The following is a 26,692-nucleotide window of genomic DNA, read 5'->3' on the forward strand; positions in this document are numbered from 1 at the left end:
GGAGTTAGAGAGGAGAAGGGAGTTGAGGGAAATTGGAAGGGGAGGTGAACCATGAGAGACTATGGACTCTGAAAAACAATCTGAGGGTTTTGAAGGGGCGGGGGGTGGAAGGTTGGGGGAACCAGGTGGTGGGTATTGGAGAGGGCATGGATTGCATGGATCACTGGGTGTGGTGCAAAAACAAGGAATACTATTATGCTGAAAAAAAATAAAATTAAAAAAAATATGACAATGGAACAGATGTGTATGATCATGCTGGTTGGATATCTCAGTAAATATCCCTGCTTGATTCTAAACACAATATGTGATAAAGGTGGGAGCCCAATTCAAATGGAAAAAATGGATTGTTGACTGGTTTGTCTTGGAAAACTCGTGGGTTTATGAAGTGGTGCAAATCTGGATTCCTGCCCAAGACAACAACCAAAATAGATGGATTTTATGCATCAAGTGAAATATAAATTTAATAGGAAAGAGTGTAGGAGAATAAACTTGTGATTTCAGAGTGAAGAAGGACTTCTTAACCAAAACTCAAAACCACAAATATTAAGGTGATATGGAGAAAGGAGAACCCTTTTACACTGTTGATGGGAATGCAAACTGGTACAGTCACTCTAGAAAACAGCATGGAGATTCCTCAAAAAGTTCAAAATAGAACTACCCTGTATCCAGCAATTGCACTACTACATATTTACCAAAAGAACAAAAAAATACAAATTCAAAGGTAGACATGCACCCTGATGTTTATAGCAGCATTATCTGCAATAGCTAAATTATGGGAACAGCTCAAGTGTTGGATAAAGAAGATGTGGTTTCTATATACGATAGAATATTACTCAGCCATCAAAAGAACGAAATCTTGCTGCTTGCAACAGCATGATGGAACTAGAGAGTATTATGCTAAATGAAATAAGCCAGTTAGGGAAAGACAAATAGCATATGATTTCACTCATATGTGGAATTTAAGAAGCAGACAAAGGAGCAAAGGAAAAAAAAGGGAGAGAGTGACTCTTAACTATAGAGAAAAGAGACTCTTAACTATAGAGAAAAAACTCTTGGTTACCAGAGGAGAGAGAGTAGGGGGTGGGAGAAATAGGTGATGGGGACTGAGGTGTACACTTGTTGTGATGAACACGGGGTATTGTGTGGAAATGTTGAATTAGTATATCGAACACCTGAAACTAGTATTACACCATATGTTAACTAGGGAGATTGAAATAACAACTTAAAAAATACACAAAATGTGTATATGCGTGTTTTATGTATAAAGGAACATTTGAATTTCATAAGCGTATCTTCTGTAGGTGCTGATGCCATTCTCTGGAGAAAAATGCTAACTACTCAGGAAAGGAAACAGAAAAGAAAAGTTCCTCGAGGATTTTGTTCAACAACAACAACAACAACAAAAACAAAGGATATCAAGGATCCATGAATAGGCAGGTGGAATTTGGGGAAAGAAACTGCATTGCTGAAAATTGACCAGGAAGCACTATCTAGAATAAGTAAGACACATTCAGAAGGAGAAACCTCAATGCAGAAATGAACCAAGGATATGAGCAAAGAACTCACAGATGGGGTTTCACAGACACAGGAAAGGGTGGTTTTAGACAAGGAAAGCGCAGAGTAAAACCACCGTGCACTTTCACTGTACACCTATTCATTTCCCCAGACTAGAAAGTGCCTGGTGTTAATTGAAATATGGAGAGAAAACAATACTGATGGCCTCTTGGCGAGAACCAAGAATGCAGAAGAACGGATTTCACCTGCTCTGTGCAACAGCACATGATCTCCTGAGCATGTATCTTGATTGTTCACACCTGTCTGAAGGGAGAACGTCAGAGGATGTTTCAGTAGCATTGCTTGAAGTGGGGAAATGGACAAGCCTGCTTGGGAACTGTAATTGGGAAGAGGGCAGTTCACATGGGCTGGATGCAACTGTTGGGGCCCAGGCAGGAGTTTGATGTACACACAGCGGGTAAAGGAACCTGTAAAATGATCTTAAGTAAATGAAGCAAAAGCAGATAAACACTCAAGCATAATTCCATTGGGCCCATGAAAAATAGAGCACCTGAAATTACTTTGGATGATGCTGTAATGGGGTATACATGTTTCTATACATTTCTCAAAACCCAAGGATGGGTAACACAGTCAACCCTAATATAATATAATATAATATAATAAATATAATATAATATAATATAAGTTAAGTTAAGTTAATAATTATGTATCTATCCATATTGGATCACCAACTGGAACAAATGCACCACAAGAATGCCATATTGTATAGCCTTCAGCAATGCTGGCCTCAACTCACCAGATGCCAGTAGCATCCCCTCCCTCCCATGAGCTCTGATAACCAGGAGGTCCTCCAGGCAAGTACAAACATTTTGCATTGGATGTGCAGAATCAGCCCCAAACAAGAATGCAGACTTAGAAGGTGCAAAGGGCACAAGGCTGTGTGAGAACCCAGGACCCAGAGTGAGCAACCTGAGAATAACCCCAGCAGTTCCCCAAGGCTAAAAGCGTATCTTATGACCCTTCTCCTAGACTCTGTCCCCATCCCAGGTTTTGGTCTTGCTCCCCACAACTGTACAAATATCACCACTTACCCTGTCCCTCCTGGTCCTCCTCAGCCTGGGCTATCTCTTCCAGGAAGCAGCCAGCAGGGGAGGGCAGAAGAAGCTCCCCTGCCTGAGGCTGTCAGTGGCACACAGCAGCAGGTGTGGGGCCAGACCTTGAGGCTCCTGGATGCTCTGTGCTTTACCCCTGCTGCAGCTTCCCAACAGGCTGCTCTCCAGGGCCTCCCTGGGACACCAACCTGCAAGGTCTGCCCTCAGAGTCTGGAGAGGCCAGGAAGATCATCAGAGGGCCTCTGGGGACCCGCAGCCTCTATTCCTTCCTCCAGTAGCCCAACACAACCAAGGCTCCCTATTGTTCTCTCTGCCCTGAGCGCCCCAGCCCCTGCTGAGGCCTAGGAACTCCCAGTCTTGGAAGAGATAGGACTGGATTAGATGCCCTCAGCCAGTTGGGGTCAGAGCAGGGTCGGAGGGAAGAAAGGAGCTGCAGCGGCCCAGAGTGGGAATTCAGGGCTCTGCCCTGGGGTCAAGGCAGCTGGAAGGCTTCCCAGAATAAAGGTAATTTAGAGCTGGGTCTTGGAGAATCTCTTCTCGTGGTCAGTGGAAGTGTTCAGTGTCTTCTGGCCAAAGTGAAAAGCCCCACTTCTCTTGGTGGATTTACCTTGTGTTGTCATGGTGATCCAGCCAGAGAATTCACATTAGTATGTGCATCCTTGGGATGTAATAACACATTTGGTCTTTGTCCAGGTCCTAAGACACAGCCCCTAAGCCCCTGTCTCAGGAGTGATAATAGTAGCTTCTGTATGCTAATAAGATGAATGGTGGCTGGAGGCCCCATCTCTCCTTGTGGTCAAGTTCTTCCCTATCCCTGTTTTCCTGGTAGTCCAGGCCAAAGAATCTACATTAACATCTGCCTCTCTGTGATATAGTCAAACTAATATTTTGTTTCTTGTGTGTCTTTGTTTACTGACCATCTGATGAGAGTCTTTGTATGCCCATGAGATGACTGGAGGCTGTGGGTTTAACATTACAAAGTATCTGCTGCCTCCAGCTCTAATACCTGGCCTCATCTTTGAGTAATAGTTTTCCAGGAAGATCCAGGAAGATCCAGGAAGTTCTCCTTCCCAAATGCTCAGACATATGCTTTACCAAACCCCCAGCATGGGGATCAGACAGGCCTAACATTCCATGTGACCCCCTTCATTCATGTGTTGTGTGACCTCCACCAGCATTTCTCCTCTGCATAATAATAGTACCCATACCATTGACCTCTCTTCTGTCATTTGAGATAGCACTGTGCTCTCCAGCAGATCCTCTAGATAGATTCAAGTGAAACAGGAATGAGAACTTGATGTTTTACTGAAGGTAATGTGGGGAAAAGGGAAAGGGATTTCCATAAGATGTCAGTTAGCAACACAGTTTTAATATTCTGCATGTTCTTATCCAAACACTGAACATCTCCTCCCTTAGCTCTTTCCCTCTCACTCCCTTCATCTTTCTCTTTACTTCACATTCAGACATCCTTCAGTCAACTAAGATCAACATAGAAACTTATTTAGGGTCAATCCCCTCCAAAGACAGCGAGAACTATAAAGAGTCAGCCATCTTCTTGGAGACAAATAGTTTATTTTCTCTTGTGCATATGTTATAATTAAAAGATAATACCTATAAAACACTGGACACAGTGCCTAATAAGAAAAGCCCCAATGCTGGTGGCATTTATCGTTTTGCTTACTCTTGTTGTCCTTATGGTGGAGGAGGGAAAGTTCTGCCCTACTTGTCCATGCAAGAAGAACCATTGCCATCAGTGGCCTGACACATCATTGTGATGCTCCCCACTGGCCCATAGGTAAATAACACATTCTTAGACATAGGTACTGGGACGGACTTCATCACATGGTGTCAAGAACGAGAGATGGTGATCACTAGAGGCTATGCAAGAGGGAACAAATTGAAAACAAATTGAAGGGGGAAGAAAAAGAACGCCTACCACGCATCCAACACCTATGGATGCATCCCACGATACCTATTTAGTATTCTCATATACTAAATCTCTATGACAGTCCTATGGAGATAGTCATTACTATTCCCAGCTCTGCTATCATATTTCCTTGTGACCAAACTGGCCATCAGGAGCTTAGGGGACTGAATTTTCTCTGGAAACTTTTCTTTATGGCATTCTTGAGCTCCTTATTCCTGAGGCTGAAAATGATTGGGCTGAGAAAGGGAGTGAAGACTGTATAGGTGGTGGCCATCAGAGTATTACTGTCCATAGAATGGGAGCCTTTGGGCTTGAGGTAGATAATGGAGGCAAAACCATAGTGCACAATGACCACAGTGAGGTGGGACACACATGTGGAGAAGGTCTTGTGCCTGCCTTCAGCTGAGGGGATCCTCAATATGGCAGCCACAATGAAGACATAGGAGAGGATGATGAGGAATAAACATCCCATCAGAGCTGTGACACACACCAGGATCACACCCAAGGTGACAGAAGATGTCTCCTTCCCACAGGCCAGCTTTAGGAGGGAAAACACGTGGCAGCCAAAGTGTTGGATCACATTAGACCCACAGAAGGTGAGACGAAAAACTATCAGGGTCACCATCATCCCCATGACTGAGCCACCAGCCCAGGTCCAGGACACCAGACGGGCACAGGTGTGGGTGCTCATGAGCACATTGTAGCGCAGGGGGTGGCAGATGGCCACGTAGCGGTCATAGCCCATGATCATGAGCAGGAAGGAGTGGGTGAAGCCAAATGTGAAAGAGAAGAACATCTGACTGGCACAGGCCACAAAGCTGATGGAATGGTGGCTGGAGAGCATGTCAACCAGCATGCGAGGTGTGACAGCAACAGTGAACAGAATCTCGGAGGTAGACAGGGCACATAAGAAGAGGTACATGGGTGTGTGCAGGCTCTGCTCATTCCACACAGTGACCATGATGAGCAGGTTCCCCAACAGGGTGAACAGGTACATCAGCAGGTACAGCAAGAAGAGGATAGGCAGGAGATGCTGTGGGAAGGTGGAAAAGCCCACGAGGATGAATTCAGACACCATGCTATAGTTCTGACCAGCCTCAGATGCTGCATCTGCTCAGATCATGGAGGAAATGAAGGCAACCAGAATAAAAATCATAAAGATAATGAATCTGTATAACAATAACCTTAAAAAATCTACAAAATGAAAATTAAAAAAAAATCTACAAAATGGAGGAACTTTAGATACAGTATGTTAGGATTGGGAAAATGACAAGGATACTCACTGTTTCTGCTGTTCTTTAGCATGGAACTGAAAGCCGTGAGTAGTGCTCTAAGGAAAGAAAAGAAAGAAGATATGTAAGAATTGGAAAGGAAGAGACCTGCTCATCTGACAGAAAAAGCAAAAGAATGAAATCAGAACATACCCAGTGTGAGAGAGCACTGAGCTGTAGAAGACAAGATTTGCTTCTAAAAACCAGTATTTCTCATAGAATTACACCAATAGTCATCATTCAAAGTATGAATTTGAAGTAAAAAGTAAGATACCATTCCCACAAGTGACACAAAGTATAAAGAAACAGCTCTCTAGCATTTTGGTCTGGCGATTTCTTTACACTCAAGAAAAGTTGAGCCTCTAATGGGCTTTTGTTTGGGGGCATTATCACTCCCCATGTTCACCAGATTAGAAAGAAACACAGATTTTCTGACAATATTCAATTATGGATACATTCTAAAGAAGAATCAACCTGTTCAATGTCAATGTAAGTAACAATTATTTAGGAAAGTAGCTACTTGCATTCCCACCAACAGTGTAAGAGGGTTCCCCTTTCTCTACATCCTCTCCAACACATGTGCAGCCACTTTGGAAAACAGTGTGGAGATTCCTCAAGAAATTAAAAATAGAGCTTCCCTATGACCCTGCCATTGCACTACTGGGTATTTACCCCAAAGATACAGATGGAGTGAAAAGAGGGCCCTCTATACCCCAATGTTTATAGCAGCAATGGCCACGGTCGCCAAACTGTGGAAAGAACCAAGATGCCCTTCAACGGATGAATGGATAAGGAAGATGTGGTCCATATACACTATGGAGTATTATGCCTCCATCAGAAAGGATGAATCCCCAACTTTTGTAGCAACATGGATGGGACTAGAAGAGATTATGCTGAGTGAAATAAGTCAAGCAGAGAGAGTCAATTATCATATGGTTTCAGTTATTTGTGGAGCATAACAAATAGCATGGAGGGCAAGGGGAGATGGAGAGGAGAAGGGAGTTGAGGGAAATTGGAAGGGGAGGTGAACCATGAGAGACTATGGACTCTGAAAAACAATCTGAGGGTTTTGAAGGGGCGGGGGGTGGGAGGTTGGGGGAACCAGGTGGTGGGTATTGGAGAGGGCACAGATTGCATGGAGCACTGGGTGTGGTGCAAAAACAATGAATACTGTTATGCTGAAAAAAAAAAAAACCAAAAATAAAAAATAAAAGCAAAAAAACCCCACAATGAATACTGTTACGCTGAAAAGAAATTTAAAAAAAAGTTAAGTGAAGGGAAAAGGTAAAAAAAAATGACAAATAATTTGTAACCTAAAATAATCACAAAATTAGTAAATAAATGTTTGTACAAAAAAAAGAAAGGAAAGTAGCTACTTTTACAAAATTAACATTTAGTGACAAGAGGGATTTCTCCTCCTCCTCCTCCTCCTCCTCCTCCACCTCCTCCTCCTCATCCTCCTCCTCTTCCTTCTGCTCCTTCTCCACCTCCTCCTCCTCCTCCTTATTCTTCTTTTTACATTTTAGCAAATTTGTCTCATGCTGGCTCGGTGGGAGACAAGATGATGCTTGTATCTACTTCTTCATTCAGGCTGTGGCAATATGTGGCTGTAGTTGAAGCATATGATGAAAATACATCCTCACCTTCATTGGAAAACTGAGAACCTGATGGTCCCCCCAAAATGGTCTCTGGGACCCCAGGGTCTTCATATCACACTTTGGAAGCCTCTGTTGTAAAATATCTAGGAATCAATCAAGCACATGAATGTCTCCAAATTCAGAAATTTTTACCATTAATAAAATGCAGGTGATTTGAATACATAGAGAAAGATCTACACTCTCAGATGAGGTCAGCGAGTATGGAAATGATAATACTTCTTCCTCAAATCAGAGCACCAGAGCAACTACACTTTCACTGAATCAGCTGTACATCTCATAGCAGTTTCATCAAATCCCTTCTGAAAACTAAGGTCAGTGCAAAACCATACTAATCTTCTAAAAGTGGAGTCAGTAGGAAAGAAATGCTCTGGCGGGTGTGAAGACTCATCATAGACATTATACACATCATAGTCATTTTTAAGTGTGAACCTGGAACGGACACAGACACTGATCAAATTGATTGGATACCTCAGAAAATATCCCCACATGAGTCACTGCTTAACATGTGCTAAAGGTGGGAGCACAAATCAAAGGGAAAAGGTGGATTGTTTAGGAGTTTGTGGTGGGAAAACTGGGCCTTTTATGAAGCAAACTCAGTCTGAATTTCTACCCAAGACCATATGCAAAGGTGGATTCCAGGATTCAAGACATGAATACGAAAAATATGACCGTGGGAAGTTAATAGGAGAAGGTATAGGAGAAGAATTTTGTTGATCTAGGGTTGGAGAAGGACTTCTTAAACAAACTTCAGAAACACCAACATTAGGTGTTTTTGAAAGAATGAAAACAGCAACAGGAAGAGTATTTGTTCAACAAATGATGTTCTGGATCCAGCTAAGAGTAGATGGAAAGGTGAGGAAAGATCACTGTCATTGGCCACAGCTGACCAGGGAACATGATGTAGAATAAACAAAAAATCAGTTCCATCTACAAGAAGTAGAAATCTCAATGCAGAAATGAGCAAAGGTGTGAGCAGAGAGCAGACATTGGGTATAGCACAAGCAAATGAAAACAGGCTAAAAAGAAAGAGAGCGAGAGAGAGAGAGAGAGAGGAAGGGAGAGAAAGGAAGAGAAATGCAGTGGAAATTCAGTGTCTACGTATTTAAGGTCCCAAATTAGAAAGTGCCCAGTGCTGATCAGGTATGGGGAGAAAGCAATATTAGTGCACTGCCTGTGAGAACTAGAGGGTTAAAATTAAGAGTTCCTGTGCTCTATGCACTAGCACATGTGCTCCTGAGTATCTATCTCCATTGCTGACAGGTATTTATAAGGGAACATGTCAGGGAATGTTTTGTAACATTGCTTGTAGTGGGGAATGTGGAAAGTGCTTGTCCATAAGTGGAAAGAGGGCAGGTCACATGGGCTGGATGCAACTACTAGAGCTCCAGACAGAATTTGATGCACACACAGCAGCATAAATGAACCTGTAAAATGAACTTGAGTGAATGAAGCATAAGCATGTGAACACTCTAGCATAATTCCATTCGGGTACATGAAAATTAAAGCACCTGAAATATTCTGGATGATGCCATAATGGTGTGTACAAGTCACCGTACATTTGTCCAAATCCAAGAATGTGAAATGTAGCCTGTGAACCCTAATGTAACCTGTGGGTTGAGTTAATAATAATTTATCCATATTGGTTCACCAACTGGAACAATTGCACCACAAGAATACCAGATTGTACAATCTTTATCAGCAAACCTGGCATCCACTCACCAGATGCCAGTAGCATCCCTTACCTTCTCAGGAGCAGGGACAACCAAAAGGTCCTCCATGCATGAACAAACATTTGAGGAGGGGGAGTAGGAGCCCCAAACAAGAATGCAGACTTACAAGCTGCAATGGGCACTAGGCTGAGAAAGAACTTAAGACCCAGAATGGGCAACCTAAGAAGAATCCCAGCAGTTGCCCAAGGCTAAGAGCCTGTCTTATGACCCTTCTCCCAGACCCTGTTCCCATCACCAGTCTGGGCCTTGCTTCCCACAACTGTATGAGTATTGCCACCTACCTGTCCCTCCTGGTCTTTCTCAGCCTGGGCTGCCTCTTCCAGGAAGTAGGCAGCAAGGGAGGGCAGAAGAAACTCTTCTGCCTGAGGCTATCAGCAGCACACAGGGGCAGGTGTGGGGCCAGACCTCAGGGCTCCTGGAACTGATGCTGTGTACTTTACCCCTACTGTAGTTTCCCAGCTGGCTGCTCCCTAGGACTTCCCTAGGATACCAACCTGCAAGGTCTGCTCTCAGGTTCTTGAGAGGCTAGGAGGATCATCAGGGGACCTCCAGGGACTAGCAGCTACTATTCCTTCCTCCAACACTCCAAGACAATGAAGGCTCCCTTCTGTCTCTCTCTGCCCAGAGAGACCCAGTCCCTGCTGAGGACTAGGAGCTCCCATTGTTGAGGGAGACGGGGCAAGATTAGATGCCTTCAACCACTTGGGGTCGGGACAGGGACAGAGGGAAGGCAGGAGCTGGAGCAGCCCAGAGTGGGAATCCAGGGCTCTGCCCCGGGGCCAAGGCTTTCCAGAATAAGGGTAATTTAGAGGTTGGTCTTGGAGACTGTTTACCCTTGGTCTTTGGAAGTGTTCAGAGTCTTCTGACCAAACTGGATAGCTCTACTTCTTCCTTGGTTGACTTACCTTTTCTCTGTTGTCACGGTAATCCAAGCCAGTGAATCTATTTAGCATGTGCATTCTTGGGCTCTAATAACACATTTGCTTTTTGTCCAGTTCCTGAGATAGACCCCCTATGCTCTAGTCTCAGGAGTGATACAGTGGCTTCTGTATGCTACTGAGATTAGTGGTGGCTGAGGGCACCTGGATAGTTTTAGGAAGGGGGCTGCTCACCAGAACAACCAAGGGATGATTAGTGAATTGGAACCTCCAGGGAGGGGAGGGGATACAGATTGATATTCAATACTGATGATGAATGATTTAATCAATCATGTCTGTGTCATCAAACCCCCATAAAACTCCCTAAACCCTGGGATTCAGAAATCTTCCCAGCTCGTGAACACATAGCAGTGCTAGAGGGTGGCGTGTGCAGAGAGGGCATGGAAGTTCCTCGCTCTTTCCTCCATACCTTGTAGCATACATCTCTTTTATTTTTCTGTTCTTGAGTTGTTTATTCATAATAAAGTGGGAAGAGTAAGTGTTGCATTTTCCTGATTTCTGAGAGCCATACTAGCAAAGTATTCAAACTGAGGAGTGTGGAAACCCCCCACCTTTGTAGCCACATCAGAAAGAAGTGCAGGTGCCCTGGGCAGTAAATATGTGTGACTGGCATCTCCAGGTTGTTAGTGTCAGAACTGAACACAATAATCAGACATCAAGGTGGTATCTAGGAAGTTGGAGAATTGGTCATTGGTGTGGAAAGAATTTACACATTTGGTGTCTTGAGTATTAGAGGCAGAAATAGTTCACTTTCTCTCCCTTTGTCCTGTCAGAAACATTCTCCCTTCTACATCTGAATTCAACCTCAATTTGCCACCCCACCCCATCCAAGATGCCCTCATGCACCTCTCCTCATCTTTTCCTGCATCTGCTCACTCTGCCTGCCCTCAGCAGGCTGCTTCCCTCACACCAGCTGGAAGAGGTCTCTACAAACAGGAATCTGACCACTTTGGAAAACTGTTTCGCAGCATCTATTCAAGCTGAACATAGGTATTCCCTATGAGTCAGTATTTACACACCTAACTATAGGTGTGTAACATATAAGTATTAATACAACATATAAGTATTAATCTGCCAAAGGACACGTACTAGATGTCATAAGAACACCCTCATAGGAAGCCCCAAGTGGAAATATCCATGAGAATGTTCACATAATGGGATACAGCTCTTCCCTTTATGAATTTAAAAAAAACATTTATTAGTCCCCATTCCCCTTAAAACAAACTCCTCAATTGGACACCATTGTCTTGCATGCCCATGCCCTTCCCACCTGTATGCCTTCAATTCCAGAAACACACTAGCGACCTCCAACTCTCTCTGGTGCACTGAACATACCACTGTCCCAAATGCACTATGCTTTTTTCACCCTGAGACTTTGTACTTGCTGACCCCTCTGTCTGGAAACCCCTCTTCCACCTGCCTGGTCAGCTGAAGCATACCTACTCACACTTCAGGTCTCCCTGTAGACATCACCAATTTCAAAGCCTCTAAATCCCAGGTTGGGTCTGAGACCCACACTTAGCTTCTCCAGATCCCTAGGCTGTCTCGAACACTCCTCTGTTTACTCTGTGCTGTCTTCTTTGGTTATATGACAGCTTCCCTCGGTGGACCATGAAAAGGACAGAGCCGAGCCCTCGCCCTTGGTTATTGCTGGATTTGAGCACCTAGAATATTTCCATATAGAATAAGCCTTCAATAATATTTCTTGACTATATGAATGAATAAATGAGGGCAAAGAGCTGTGAGAACATACAGCACTCTTCTGTTCATGAACATGGGCAATGACTGCTATGTGGCCATCTGCCACTCCCTGAGGTACAATGTGTTCATGAGTCCACATGGCTGTGCCATGTCATGTCCCGGTCCTGGGCTGGTCTCTTGGTCATAGGGATGATGGTGACCCTGATAGGTTTTTAGACCCTCACCTTCTGTGGGTCTAAAGTAATCCATGAGTTTTTCTACAACATGCTTTCCCTCCTAATGTTGGCTGTGGGAATAAGACATCCTCTGTCACCTTGGTTGTGGTCCTAGTATGTGTCACAGCTCTGATGTGCTGTTTATTCTTAATCATCCTCTTCTATGTCTTCATTGTTGCTGACATATTGAGGAGCCCCTCAGCTGAAGGCAGCACAAGACCTTCTCCTCATGTGTGTCCCACCTCACTGTGGTCATTGTGCACTATGGTTTTGCCTCCATTATCTATCTCAAGCCCAAGGGCCTGCCTTCTATGGACCATAACATTTTGAGGGCCATCACCTACAGTCGTCACCTCCTTTCTCAGCTGATCATTTTCAGCCTCATAAGATGCTCAAGAATGCCATAAAAATATAACTGGAGAGATTATGCTAAGTGAAATAAGTCAAGCAGAGAAAGACAATTATATAGTTTCACTTATTTACGGAAAATAAGGAATAGCGGAGGACATTAGGAGAAGGAAGGAAAGAACGAAGTGGGGGGAATTAGAGGGGGAGATGAACCATGAGAGACTATGGACTCTGGAAATCAAACTGAGGGTTTTAGAGTAGAGGCATGTGGTGGGATAGTTGAGCCCAATGATGGGTATTAAGGAGGACACGTATTGCATGGAGTACTGAATGTTATATGCAAACAATGAATCATGGAACACTACATCAAAACCTAAGGGTGTACTGTATGGTGACTAGCAAAGCATCATCATTGTCATCGTCGACATCATCATCATCATCATCACCATCATCAAGAATGCCATAAAGAAAAACTTCCAGAGAAAATTCATTCCCCTAAGCTCTTGATGGCCAGTTTGATAGTAAGGAGAGACTCTCATCAGATGGTCAGTAAACAAAGACACACAAGAGACCAAGTATTAGTTCGATTATATCACAGAGAGGCAGATGTTAATGTGGATTCTTTGGCTTGGACCACCAAGAGGGCTGGGAATAATAACATCTGTCTCTATATGACTGTTGTAGGGTTCCAAGGATATGAAAATACACACATCCATAGGTGATGTGGTATTGTATTTTGGTTATTGTGCACTATGGTTTCTCTCTGGCTGTGTGAAAGGGATGTGTGCCTAGGGCTGCACCTGCTCTCTTCCCTGAAAGGTGTCTATTCCTTCTAAAGACAGCTTTGTCCTCACAGTCATGACCACACTTCTTTCTGCAGGCACCTGAGAAAGATGCATTCCTGATCACCAACAGCACACACGTACAGATTGTAATGGATTCCTGCCTCACCACTTCAGGGCAGTGTGGCTGGGGAGAAATCATCTCTCCGATTTGCATTTTCTGCATTTCTTTTTTTCTTTTTAAATTTAGTTTTATTTTGTTTAAAGATTTTATTTATTTATTTGACAGAAAAAGAGATCACAAGTAGGCAGAGAAACAGGTGAACAAGAGGGGGAAGCAGGCTCCCCGCTGAGCAGAGAGCCCCAGACGATGCAGGGCTCTCTGCTCAGCGGGGAGCCTGCTTTGATCTCAGGACCCTGAGATCATGACCTGATCCGAAGGCAGAGGCTTAACCCACTGAGCCACCCAGTCGGCCCTCTTCTTAATTTTTTTTGTTGTGTTATGTTAGTCACCATAAAATACATTATTAGTTTTTGATGCAGTGTTCCAAGTTCATTGCTTATGTACAACACCTAGTGGTCCATGCAACTCATTTTCTGTATTTTGAAAATGTGAATAGTAATGAATGTGGGTCATACAAACCATAAGAGTCTCTCTCTCTCTCTCTCTTTTTGGCTTTGGAAAAGTTTAACATTATTTAAAAAAAAATTTTTTTTTACACAAAGATAAACTAGAAATGGATAAAAGATCTCAACATGAGGCAGGAATCTATCAAAATCCTAGAAGAGAACATAGGCAGTAACCTCTTTGACATCGGCCACAGCAACTTCTTTCAAGACAAGTCTCCAAACCATAAGAGACTCTTAATCTCACGAAACAAACTGAGGGTTGCTGGGGTGGGGAGATAGGGATAGGGTGGCTGGGTTATGGACACTGGGGAGGGTATGTGATATGGTGAGTGCTGTGAAATGTGTAAGCCTGATGATTCACAGACCTGTACCACTGAAGCGAATAATACATTATATGTTAATTTAAGAAAGAAATAAATGAGGAAATAATGACAAAAAATGTGGGTCATGTCTAAATGTTCAGAAATAATGATTTTTTTTGAGACTAGAAGAGTGAATGCACAGATATCCTTCCTACAACATTTGGCAAGCAGCAGGCACTCATCTTTGATAGCCATTCTTAGCTTTATTTTTATAAAACATCTGCTGCTTGCAACTCACATATCTGGCCATAGCTTTGAATAAGAATTTAAACAAACAGAAGGCCCCCTTTCTGGATGCTGAGATATATGATTTCCCAAACCCCAACATGGGAGTCTGATGAACTTTCATGTGACTCCTTCATTCAGGTTTTGATATAATCTCCACCTACACTTCTCATCTGCACTCAGAGTATGACCTCTATCTGTGCCATTTTGACACAGCACTGTGCCCTCCAACATATCCAACCATAGAGATTCAAGTAAAATGCAGGAAGGAGAAATTTATGTTTTACTGAAAGTAATGTGGGCAAATAGGGACAAGGATTTCCATGAGATATCAGAATACAACACCTTTTTAACATTGTGTATGCTTTTACCTAAGCACTGAACCTTCTCCCCCTCACCTCTCTCTCTCTCTGTCTCTCTCTCTCTACTTCGCCTTCGGACATCAGCTACTCATCTCATATCCACATTGAAACCTCCTTAGGATCGATCCTCTTCGTAGACAGTGAGGAACTATGAACAGTCAGCTATTTCCTTGAAGACAAACAGCTTATGGTCTTTCGTGCATTTGTTATAATTAAAAGATAATAATTATACAACACTGGACACAGTACCTGATAAGAAAAGCCCCAATGCTGGTAGACTTTATTATTATGCTTATTTTTTATCTTTATGGTGGGGGAGGGAAGGTCCTCCTTTGCTTCTTCATTCAAGAAGAATTGTTGGCATTAGTGCCCAGTCACACCCACGTGATTCCCCCACCAGCCCAGAGGTAGATAACACATTCTTAGTGGGTTGGAGTTTATCACATGGGGTCAAGAACAAGAGATGATGATTGCTAGGGCTTATGTAAAATTGGAGAAAAACAAATACATAGCATGCATCCAACACCTATTGACTCATCCAGCAATAGCTATTCAGTATTTTCATATACTGAATACTTACAAAAGTTCAATGGAAAGAGTTCTTATTATTCCCAGCCCTTCTGTCATATTTCATTACCACCACATTTCCTCTAGCCATCAGGAATTTAGGGAAATGAATTTTCTCTGGAAGCTTTTCTTTATGGCATTCTTGAGCTCCTTATTCCTGAGGCTGAAAATGATTGGGCTGAGAAAGGGGGTGAAGACTATATAGGTGGTGGCCATCAGAGTGTTACTGTCCAAAGAATGGGAGCCCTTGGGCTTGAGGTAGATAGTAGAAGCAAAACCATAGTGCACAATGACCACAGTGAGATGGGACACACATGTGGAGAAGGTCTTGTGCCTGCCTTCAGCTGAGGGGATCCTCAATATGGCAGCCACAATGAAGACATAGGAGAGAATGATGAGGAATAAACATCCCATCAGAGCTGTGACACACACCAGGATCACACCCAAGGTGACAGAAGATGTCTCCTTCCCACAGGCCAGCTTTAGGAGGGAAAGCACATGGCAGGCAAAATGGTGTATCACATTAGACCCACAGAAGGTGAGGTGAAAAACTATCAGGGTCACCATCATCCCCATGACTGAACCACCAGCCCAGGTCCAGGACACCAGACGGGCACAGGTGCGGGTACTCATGAGCACGTTGTAGCGCAGGGGGTGGCAGATGGCCATGTAGCGGTCATAGCCCATGATCATAAGCAGGAAGGAGTGGGTGAAGCCAAATGTAAAGGAGAAGAACATCTGGCTGGCACAGGCCACAAAGGTGATGGTGTGGCAGGTTGAGAGCATGTCAATCAGCATGCGAGGGGTGAGGGTAACAGTGAACAGAATCTCGGAGGTGGACAGGGCACACAAGAAAAGGTACATGGGTGTGTGCAGGCTGTGCTCACTCCAGACAGTGGCCATGATGATCAGGTTCCCCAGCAAGGTGAACAGGTACATCAGCAGGTACAGCAGGAAGAAGGCAGGCAGGAGATGAGGTGGAAAGGTGGAGAAGCCCACGAGGATGAATTCATACACCATGCTATAGTTCTGACCAGCCACAGATGTTGCATCTGGTGAGACCAAAAAGATATGAAGTTATATGGTCTATTCCATGAAGGACAAGGAGGAGTCAGCATCAGAAAACCCTAATGAATTGTTGAACACTACATCAAAATCTAATGATAATATGTTGGCTAACTGAACATAAAAAGGAAAAAAAAAGAAAACCTACCATGTGATTAGTCACATGAATATACTGAAAAGGAAATGTCATATAATTATATCAATGGGCAGCAATACTGGCTTACTAAAGTTAAGTTCCTATTTATGATTTTAAAAATTGATATATAATTGACATATAATTGTATTATTTTGGATATACAGCATAATGATTAACATATGCACATATCATAAAGATTTTTTAAAAGCTATTTCTCCTGAAAAGTTATTTCCTGAAACCAAAAGAGTCTTTCTTAAGTAACCAGGAATATATACTGCAAAACTAGCAAATAGTACATGGAGTGGGAAACTACTAATGCATTATTTTAGAATCAGAAAAAAGCCAAGGTTACTCACTGTTTCTGCTGGTCATTAGCTGGGCACTGAAAGTCTGGAATGGTACTTTGAAGAAAGATACAAAAAGAAGGAATATCAAGATTGGAAGGGAGGAGATGTGATCATCTACCTAGAAATGTAAAAGAATGAAGGCAGAATGTATTAGAGCAAAGAAAGAACACATGCTGTGGAGGATTAGATAAACTTTCCAAATTCACAGCATTTCCCATAGAATTACTCCCATAATAATCATGCAAAACATAGACTATAAGAAAAAAGGAAGATAACATTACCATTAGTGACAGAAACTATAATGAGACAGCTCTCAAACATTTTTGTTTCAGCATTTCTTTTTTTTTTTCTTTTAAGATATTATTTATTTACTTGAGAGAGAGCAAGAAAGACAGCATGAGTGGTGGAAGGACAGAGGGGCAGAGGGAGAAGCAGACTCCTCACTGAGCAGGGAGCTTGATGTGGGGCTCGATCCTGGGACTCTGGGATCATTACCTGAGCCAAAGGCAGACACTTATTCAACTGAGCCACCCAGGTGCCCCTGGCCTCTAGATTTCTTTATGCCTAAAAACTATTGAGTCCCCTGAGGGCTTTTGTTTGGTGGAGTTATAACTTTCCATTATTACCATATTAATAATTAAAACTGAGATTCTTTGAAGATATTTAGTTATTAACACATTAAAAGAATGATAATCAACCTTTGATTCAGCCTAAAGGAACAATCAATATTATGTTAATATAAGTAATGTTTTAGGAAAGTAACTGCATTTTAAAAACTCATTTAGTGATAAGTTTGGCTTTGTTTTACAATTTAGTAAATTTGTCCAATTTTGGCTAGATGGAAAGCAAGATGATGCTTGTATCTGCTTCTTCATTCAGCTTGTGGCTATATACAGTTTTAGGCGAAGGATTTGACAGAAATACATCCTCTCCTTCATTAAAAACGTGAGGATATCATGACCCCCCAGAAGGGTCTCCAGGACTCCAGGGTCCTCATATCACACACTATGGTAGCCTCTGTTATAAAACTTCTAGGAACGAAAATGAACTCTTGGGACTTCATCAAGATAAGAAGCTTCTACACAGCAAAGGAAACAGTCAACAAAACAAAAAGGCAACCCATGGAGGGGGAGAAGATATTTGCAAATGACACTACAGACAAAGGGCTGATATCCAAGATCTATAAAGAACTCCTCAAACTCAACACCCAAAAAACGTATGATCAAGTCAAAATATGGGCAGAAGACATGAACAGACACTTCTCTGGTGAAGACATACGAATGGCTAACAGACACATGAAAAAATGTTTATCATAATTAACCATCAGTGAAATTCAAATCAAGGCCACATTGAGATACCACCACACACAAGTTAGAATGGTGGTAGGTATCAAGGAGGGCACATATTGCATGGAACACTGAGCATGGTGCATAAACAATGAATCTTGGAATACTGAAAAAAAAAAAAAAGAATGGCAAAGATTAACAAGGCAAGAAACAACAAATGTTGGAGAGGTTGTGGGGAAAGGGGAACCCTCATAAACTGTTGGTGAGAATGCAAGTTGGTGCAACCACTTTGGAAAACAGTGTAAAGATTCCTCAAAAAATTAAAGATAGAGCTACCTTGTGACCCAGCAATTGCACTACTGGGTATTTACCCCAAAGATACAGATGAAGGGCCATATGTACTCCAATGTTCATAGCAATATCCACAATAGCTAAACTGTGGAAAGAGCTGAGATCCTCTTCAACAGATGAATGGATAAGGAAGATGTGGTCTATATATACAGTGGAACTCAGCCATCAGAAAGGGTGAATACCCAACTTTTGCATCACCATGGATGGGACTGGAGCAGATTATGCTGAGTGAAATAAGTCAAGCAGAGAAAGCCAATTATCATATGGTTTCTTCTACTTGTGGAACATAAGGAATAGCATGGAAGACATTAGGAGAAGGAAGGGAAATATGAAGGGGGGAAATTGGAGGGGGAGATGAACCATGAGAGACTGTGGACTCTGAGAAACAAACTGAGGGTTTTAGAGAGGAGGCGGGTGAGGGGGGTGGATTGGCCCGGTGATGGGTATTAAGGAGAACATATATTGCAGGGAGCACCGGGTGATATACATAAACAATGAAACTTGGAACACTACATCAAAAAGTAATGATGTACTGTACTGTATGGTGACTAACATAACATAAAAAATAAAAAAGAAAACATCTAGGAATTAAGTAAACACAAGCAATATCTCCAAGGGAAGACTTTCTAACCACTGATAGATATGAAGAAGACGATCTGGATACAGGGAAGACATAGAAACCAATGTGTGCTCTTGGATGGGTTGAGTTAATATAGCAGTTATGTCAGTTCTTTCTCAAATTATACTCAGTGCAACTGCATTTACAATTTAAGAAGTTAAATTTAAGTACTATCTTAAACCTTTTTCTGAAAAATAAAGTCATTGAAAAGCTATACAGGTATTCTAAAAATGGAGTATATCTGGGGAATCTGGATGACTCAGTTGGTTGAGCATCAGACTCTTGATTTCAGCTCAGTCATGATGCTGGGGTGCTGGGATCAAGCCCCAGTCCATCTCCCTGCTCCATGATCATTGGGGGGTGCTCTCTCTCTCTCTCTCTCTCTCAAATAAGTAAATAAATATAAAAATTTTTGAAGAATATAAAGTAAATAAAAATGGGATACACAAAAGAGATAGAGAGATATCTCTCCTGGTATTGAGACTCACATTAGACTTGTAATCATTTACAAAATTGTCAGCCTGGAACAGATATATATCACAGGTATGATACACAGATCACACTGGTTGGATACCTCAGAAATATCCCTGCTTGATTCAAAACCCAATAGGGCTTAAGGTGGGAGCACAAAATCAAATGGAAAAAATGGGTCGCTTGCTGGTTTGTGGTGGGAAAACTTGTGATTTTATGAAGAGGTGCACATCTGAATTCCTGCCCAACACTGCAGGCAAAGGTGGAATCTGGATGGATTTCACCCATTGAAGGAAATACGAAGTCAGCAAGAGAAGGTGCAGGAGAATAACTTTGTGATCTAAGAGTGAAGAAGGAGTTATTAAACAAACCTCAAAAGCACAAATGTTAAAGTGATTTTAGAAAGACAAGAAAAGTTTAGATCCATGTTTTCTATATAAGGGAGCATTTGAATTTTATAAGCATATCTTCTGTAAAGTGTTGATGCCATTCTCAGGAAATAAATGTTAACTGCTTAGAAAAAGAAACAGACATGAAAGTTTCCCCGAGGAATTTGTTCAACAAAAGATATCCAGGATCCATGGACAGGCAGGTGGAAATTGGGAAAAGAATCTTTGCATTATTGAAAATTGACGAGGAAATGCTATCTAGAATAAATAAGAAACCAGTGACATTCAGAAGAAGAGAACTCAATGCAGAATAAGTCAAGGATATGAGCAGACCAACTCACGGAAGGAGTTTCACAGACACAGGAAAGGATGGTTTTAAGACAAGAAAAGGACAGAGGAAAATGACCATGGACATTCACTGTATATCTATTCATCTGCCCAGATTAGAAAGTACCCAATGTCAATCGATTTTGATTATTTTAAATTTACGGGGAGAAAGCAGTCTTCATGGCTTGCTGGTAAGAACTGAGAATTGAGAAGCATAGACTTCACTTGCTCTGTGTACCAGCACATGTATCCCTGAGAATCTATCTCAATTGCTCACACCTGTTCTGAAGGAGGCACGTCAGAAGATGTTTCAATAGCATTGCTTGAAGTTGGGAAATGGACCAGGCTGCTTGGGAACCATAAAGTGGAAGAGGGAAGGTCACTTGGGCTAGATGCAACAACTGGAGCCCCAGGTAGAAGTTCAATGCACACACAGCAGGGTAAAGGATTCTGTGAAATGATCTTGAGTAAATGAAGCTAAAGCAGATGAACATTCAAGCATAAATCCATCAGGCACATGAAAATTAGAGCACCTGAAACTATTCTGGATGATGTTGTAATGGTGTGTACAAGTCACTATACATTTGCCAAAACACAAGAATTGTGTAACACAGACAGTGAACCCTAATGATCTGTGGGCTGAGTTAATAATGTAACCATATTTGTTCACCAACTGGAACAAATGGACCACAAGAATACCAGATTGTACAAGGTTTAGCAAAAACCCTGGCCTCCACTCACCATGACAGTAGCATCCCTTTCCTCCCCATGAACTCTGACAACTAAAGGGGCCTCCAGACATGTACAAACATTTCCTGCGTGTGTGTGCATGTGTGTGCATGCACGCATGTGTGCAGAATCTGCCCCAAACAAGACTGCAGAGCTAGAAGCTGCAGAGGTCATTATGTTGGGTAAGGAGCACAGGATCCAGAATGGGCAGCCCAAGAGGACTCCTAGCAGCTACGCAAGGCTAAGAGTCTGTCTTATGTGATATAAGACCCTTCTCCCAGACCCTGTCCCCATCCAGAGTCTGGGCCTTGCTTCCCACAACTGTATGAGTATTGTCACCTACCCTGTCCTTCCTGGTTCCCCTCAGCCTGGGCTGCCTCTTCCAGGAAGCAGCCAGCAGGGGAGGATAGAAGAATCTCTCCTGCCTTCTGTCAGCAGCACACAGGGGTAGGTGTGGTGCCAAACCTCGGGGTTCCTGGAACTGATGCTGTGTGCTTTACCCCTGCTGCAGCTTCCCAGGAGGCTGCTCCCCAGGGCCTGCCTGGGACACCAACCTGTAAGGCTTTCCTCAGGGTATGGAGTGGCCAGGAGGATCATCAGAAGTCCTCCAGGGACTTGTGTCCTCTACTTCTTTCTCCAACAGCTTGACATAACCAAGGCTCACTGCTGTCTCTATCTGTCCAATCAGCCCCAACCCCTGCTGAGGACTAGGAGCTCCAAGTTTTGGGAGAGACAGGACTGGATTAGATGCTCTCAACCATTTGGGGTCAGGGCAGGGTCAGAGGGAAGGCAGGAACTGGAGTAGCCCAGAGTGGGAATCCAGGGCTCTGCCCTGGGGTTGAGGCAGCTGGAAGATTTCTGAGAATAAGGGTAATTTAGAGCTGGGTCTTGGAAAGTCACTTCTCTTGGTCAATAGAAATGTTTAGTATCTTCTGGCCAAACTGGATAGCCCCACTTCATCTTGTGGTCAAGTTCTTCCCTATCCTTGTTTTCCTGGTGGTCCAAGTCAAAGAGGCTACATTAACATCTGCCTCTCTGTGATATACTCAAACTAATATTTGGTCTCTTGTGTGTCTTTGTTCACTGACCCTCCGATGAGAGTCTTTGTATGCTCACAAGATGACTGGTGGCTGTGGGTTTAATGTTACAACACACCTTCTGCCTCCAACTCTAATATCTGGCCTCACCTTTGAGTAATAGTTTAGATTCACAGATGGCCCCTTCCCTTGATCTTCAGACATATGCTTTCCTAAACCCCAGCATGGGAGTCAGACACACTTAAATTTCCAGGGGACCCCTTCACTCATGTGTTGTGAGACCTCCACCAACATTTCTCATCCACATAAAAGGGGTACACACACCCTTGATCTCGTTTTGCACCATCTTGAGATATCATCATGACTACAACACATCCCCCAGATAGATTCAAGTAAAACACAGGAATGAGAAATTGATGTTTTTTTTTTTTTAAAGTAATGTGGGGAAAGGGAAAATAATTTGCATAACATGTCACCGTCCTTTAGTAACATTACCATCCTTTATGTTCAAACCCAAGCATGAATGTTCTCCCCTTCTAGCCCTCATTTCTCTCTGTCTCCATCCTTCTACCTCTGGTCCCTTCCTCTATCATTCTCTCTTTCCTCTCCCTCTCAGATGAACATTGCCCTGTTACAAACCTCCTTCTTCTTCATTCCCAGATTCTGTACCATATCCATTTTTTTTTTGCAAATTTCTGTTCAGATCAGTTTAAAGGACTCACATCCCACTAGTTCATTCTCTCTCTTTTAATCTCTCACTCTTTCTCTCCCCCCGCTTCTTCACATACTAAACTCTTAAGATAGAAAATCTCCCTTAGGGTCTACCCTTTCCAAAGAAGGGAGCAATTATAAATGGTAAACCATCTTCCAAGAGATGAATAGTTTATTTTCCTTAGTGCATTTGTTATAATTTAAAAGACAGCACTATATATTCAGAATGTAAATGGGTTAAATGACCCAATCAAAAGACACAGGTTATCAGATTGGATAAAAAAGCAAGACCCATCAATATGCTGTCTACAGGAGACTCATTTTAGACCCAAAGACACCTCTGGGTTGAAAGTGAAGGGGTGGAAAGTGATTTATCATGCTAATGGGCATCAAAAGAAAGCTGGGTGGCAATCCTTATATCAGACAAATCAGATTTTAAACCAAAGACTGTAATAAGAGATGAAGAAAGACACTATATCATAATTAAAGGGTCTATCCAATAAAAAGATCTAGCAATTATAAATATTTATGTCCCTTGGGATGCCTGAGGGGCTCAGTCAGTTAAGCATCTGCCTTCGGCTCAGGTCATGATCCCGGGGTTCTGAAATCGAGTCCTAAATTGCACTCCCTGCTCAGCAGGGAGCCTGCTCCTCCCTCTGCCTGCTGCTCATGCTGCTTATGTTCTCTCTCTCTCTGACAAATAATTAATAAAATAAGTTAAAAAATAAATATTTATACAACATGGGAGCGGCCAATTATATAAGCCAATTAATAATAAAATCAATGAAATATATTGATAATAATATAATAATAGTGGGGGACTTTAATACCCCCTCACTGCAGTGGACAGATCATCTTAAGCAAAAGATCAACAAGGAAGAAAAGGCTTTGAATAACACACTGGGCCAGATGGACTTCACAGTTATATTCAGAACATTCTATCATAAAGAAACAGAATACACATTCTTCTCTAGTGCACGTGAAGCATTCTCCAAGAAACAAACTGAAGGTTTTAGAGGGGAGGAGGGTAGGGGGAATGGGCGAGCCTGGTGGTGGGTATTAAGGAGGGCATGTATTGCATGGAGCACTGGGTGTTGTACATAAACAGGGAATCTTGAAACACTGCATCAAAAACAAGTGATGTATTTTATGGTGACTAACATAACACAATTAAAAAAAAAAAAGAAACATTCTCCAGAATAGATCACATCCTGGGTCACAAAGCAGGTCTCAACAAGTACCAAAAGACTGGGATAATTCCCTGCATATTTTTGGACCACAGTGCTTTGAAACTGGAACTCAATCACAAGAGGAAATTTGTAAAGAACTTAAATACATGGAGGCTAAAGAGCATCCTGCTAAAGAGCATCCTACTAAAGAATGAAATGGGGTGCCTGGGTGGCTCAGTTGGTTAAGCAACTGTCTTTGGCTCAGGTCATGATCCTAGAGTCCTGGAATCAAGTCCTGCATCAGGCTACCTGCTTGGCAGGGAGTCTGCTTCTCTCTCTCACCCTCACCCTTCTCATGCGCTCTCTCTCTCCTTCTCTCTCTCAAATAAAATAAATACAATCTTTTTAAAAAAAGAATGAATGTGTTTTCTTGACTGTTTCCTTTGCTGTGCAGAAACTTTTGATCTTGATGAAGTCCCAAAAGTTTATTTTTGCTTTTGTTTCCTTTGCCTTTGGAGACATATCTTGAAAGAAGTTGCTGTGGCTGATATCAAAGAGATTACTGCCTATGTTCTCCTCTAGGATTCTGATGGATTCTTGTCTCACGTTGAGGTCTTTTATCCATTTCGAGTTTATTTTTGTGTATAGTGTAAGAGAATGGTCGAGTTTCATTCTTCTACATATAGCTGTCCAGTTTTCCCAGCACCATTTATTGAAGAGACTGTCTTTTTCCACTGTATATTTTTTCCTGTTTTGTCGAAGATTAATTGACCATAGAGTTGAGGGTCCATATCTGGGCTCTCTACTCTGTTCCACTGGTCTATGTGTCTGTTTTTATGCCAGTACCATGCTGTCTTGGTGATCACAGCTTTGTAGTAAAGGTTGAAATCAGGTAATGTGATGCCCCCAGTTTTATTTTTGTTTTTCAACATTTCCTTAGCAATTCGGGGTCTCTTCTGGTTCCATACAAATTTCTGGATTATTTGCTCCAGCTCTTTGAAAAATACCAGTGGAATTTTGATCGGAATGGCATTAAAAGTATAGATTGCTCTAGGCAGTATAGACATTTTAACAATGTTTATTCTTCCGATCCAAGAGCATGGAATGGTCTTCCATCTTTTTGTGTCTTCTTCAATTTCTTTCATGAGTGTTCTGTAGTTCCTCGAGTACAGAGCCTTTACCTCTTTGGTTAGGTTTATTCCCAGGTATCTTATGGTTCTTGGTGCTATAGTATATGGAATCGATTCTCTAATTTCCCTTTCTGTATTTTCATTGTAGTGTATAAGAAAGCCACTGATTTCTGTACATTGACTTTGTATCCTGCCACGTTACTGAATTGCTGTATGTGTTCTAGTAGTTTGGGGGTGGAGTCTTTTGGGTTTTCCATATAAAGAATCATGTCATCTGCGAAGAGAGAGAGTTTGACTTCTTCATTGCCAATTTGGATACCTTTTCTTTCTCTTTGTTGTCTGATTGCTGTTGCTAGGACTTCTAATACTATGTTGAACAAGAGTGGTAAGAGTGGGCATCCTTGTCATGTTCCTGATCTCAACGGGAAGGCTGCAAGCTTTTTCCCATTGAGGATGATATTTGCTGTGGGTCTTTCATAGATAGATTTTATGAAGTTCAGGAATGTTCCCTGCATCCCTATACTTTGAAGCGTTTTAATCAGGAACTGATGCTGGATTTTGTCAAATGCTTTTTCTGCATCAATTGAGAGGACCATGGGGTTCTTCTCTCTTCTCATATTAATTTGTTCTATCACATTGATTGATTTGTGAATGTTGAACCATCCTTGTAGCCCAGGAATGAATCCCACCTGGTCATGGTGGATAATATTCTTAATGTGCTGTTGGATCCTGTTTGCTAGGATCTTGTTGAGAATCTTAGCATCCATATTCATCAGTGATATTGGTCTGAAATTCTCCTATTTGGTAGGGTCCTTGCCTGGTTTGGGGATCAGAGTAATGCTGGCTTCATAGAAAGAGACTGGAAGTTTTCCTTCTGCTTCAATTTTTTGAAACAGCTTCAAGAGAATAGGTGTTATTTCTTTGAAAGTGTGGTAGAATTCCCCAGGGAATCCATCAGGTCCTGGGCTCTTGTTTTTTGGGAGGTTTTTGATCACTGCTTCAATCTCGTTACTAGATATCGGTCTATTCAGGTTGTCAATTTCTTCCTGGGTCAATTTTGGGAGTTTATAGTTTTCCAGGAATGCATTCATTTCATCTAGGTTGCTTAGCTTATTGGCATATAACTGTTGATAATAACTTCTGATGATTGTTTCTACTTCCTTGGTATTTGTTGTGATCTCTCTCCTTTCATTCATAATTTTATGAATTTGGGCTTTCTCTCTTTTCTTTTGGATTAGTGTGGCCAATGGTTTATCGATCTTATTGATTCTTTCAAAAAACCAGCTTCTAATTTCATTGATATGTTCTACTATATCTCTGGTTTCTACCTCATTGATCTCAGCTCTAATCTTGATTATTTCCCTTCTTATGTGTGGAGTTGGTTTGATTTGTTGTTGATTCTCCAGTTCTTTAAGGTGTAGAGACAGCTGGTGTGTTCTGGATTTTTCAATTTTTTTGAGGGAGGCTTGGATGGCTATGTATTTCCTCCTTAGGACCGCCTTTGCTGCAAAGGAAACAGTCAAGAAAACAAAGAGGCAACTCACGGAATGGGAGAAGACATTTGCAAATGACAGTAAGACAA

General features: G+C 42.2%; 2 protein-coding genes and 1 pseudogene across 2 annotated transcripts; 1 reads left to right on the forward strand and 2 right to left on the reverse strand.

The window, feature by feature from the left end:
• Positions 1 to 4,702: 4,702 nt before the first annotated feature.
• On the reverse strand, positions 4,703 to 5,641 carry LOC111144221 (olfactory receptor 10H4-like). Its single transcript, XM_022498433.1, has one exon. The coding sequence runs from the start codon at positions 5,630 to 5,632 to the stop codon at positions 4,703 to 4,705; it is 930 nt and encodes a 309-aa protein (XP_022354141.1). The 5' UTR covers positions 5,633 to 5,641.
• A 2,328-nt stretch (positions 5,642 to 7,969) lies between these two features.
• Positions 7,970 to 12,474, forward strand: LOC111143930 (annotated as a pseudogene).
• Positions 12,475 to 15,433: 2,959 nt separating this feature from the next.
• Positions 15,434 to 16,378, reverse strand: LOC111144223 (olfactory receptor 10H4-like). Its single transcript, XM_022498434.1, has one exon. It carries the CDS (start codon positions 16,361 to 16,363, stop codon positions 15,434 to 15,436), a length of 930 nt encoding a protein of 309 aa, XP_022354142.1. The 5' UTR covers positions 16,364 to 16,378.
• Between the last annotated feature and the right edge of the window lie 10,314 nt (positions 16,379 to 26,692).

Source organism: Enhydra lutris, unplaced genomic scaffold (genome assembly GCF_002288905.1).
Source record: "Enhydra lutris kenyoni isolate GAN:26980312 unplaced genomic scaffold, ASM228890v2 scaffoldscaffold10, whole genome shotgun sequence".
Taxonomy (NCBI): Eukaryota; Metazoa; Chordata; class Mammalia; order Carnivora; family Mustelidae; genus Enhydra; species Enhydra lutris.

Coding starts and splice junctions, on each gene's coding strand:
- LOC111144223 (XM_022498434.1), bottom strand. CDS start 16,363: ATGGTGTATGAATTCATCCTCGTGGGCTTCTCCACCTTTCCACCTCAT.
- LOC111144221 (XM_022498433.1), bottom strand. CDS start 5,632: ATGGTGTCTGAATTCATCCTCGTGGGCTTTTCCACCTTCCCACAGCAT.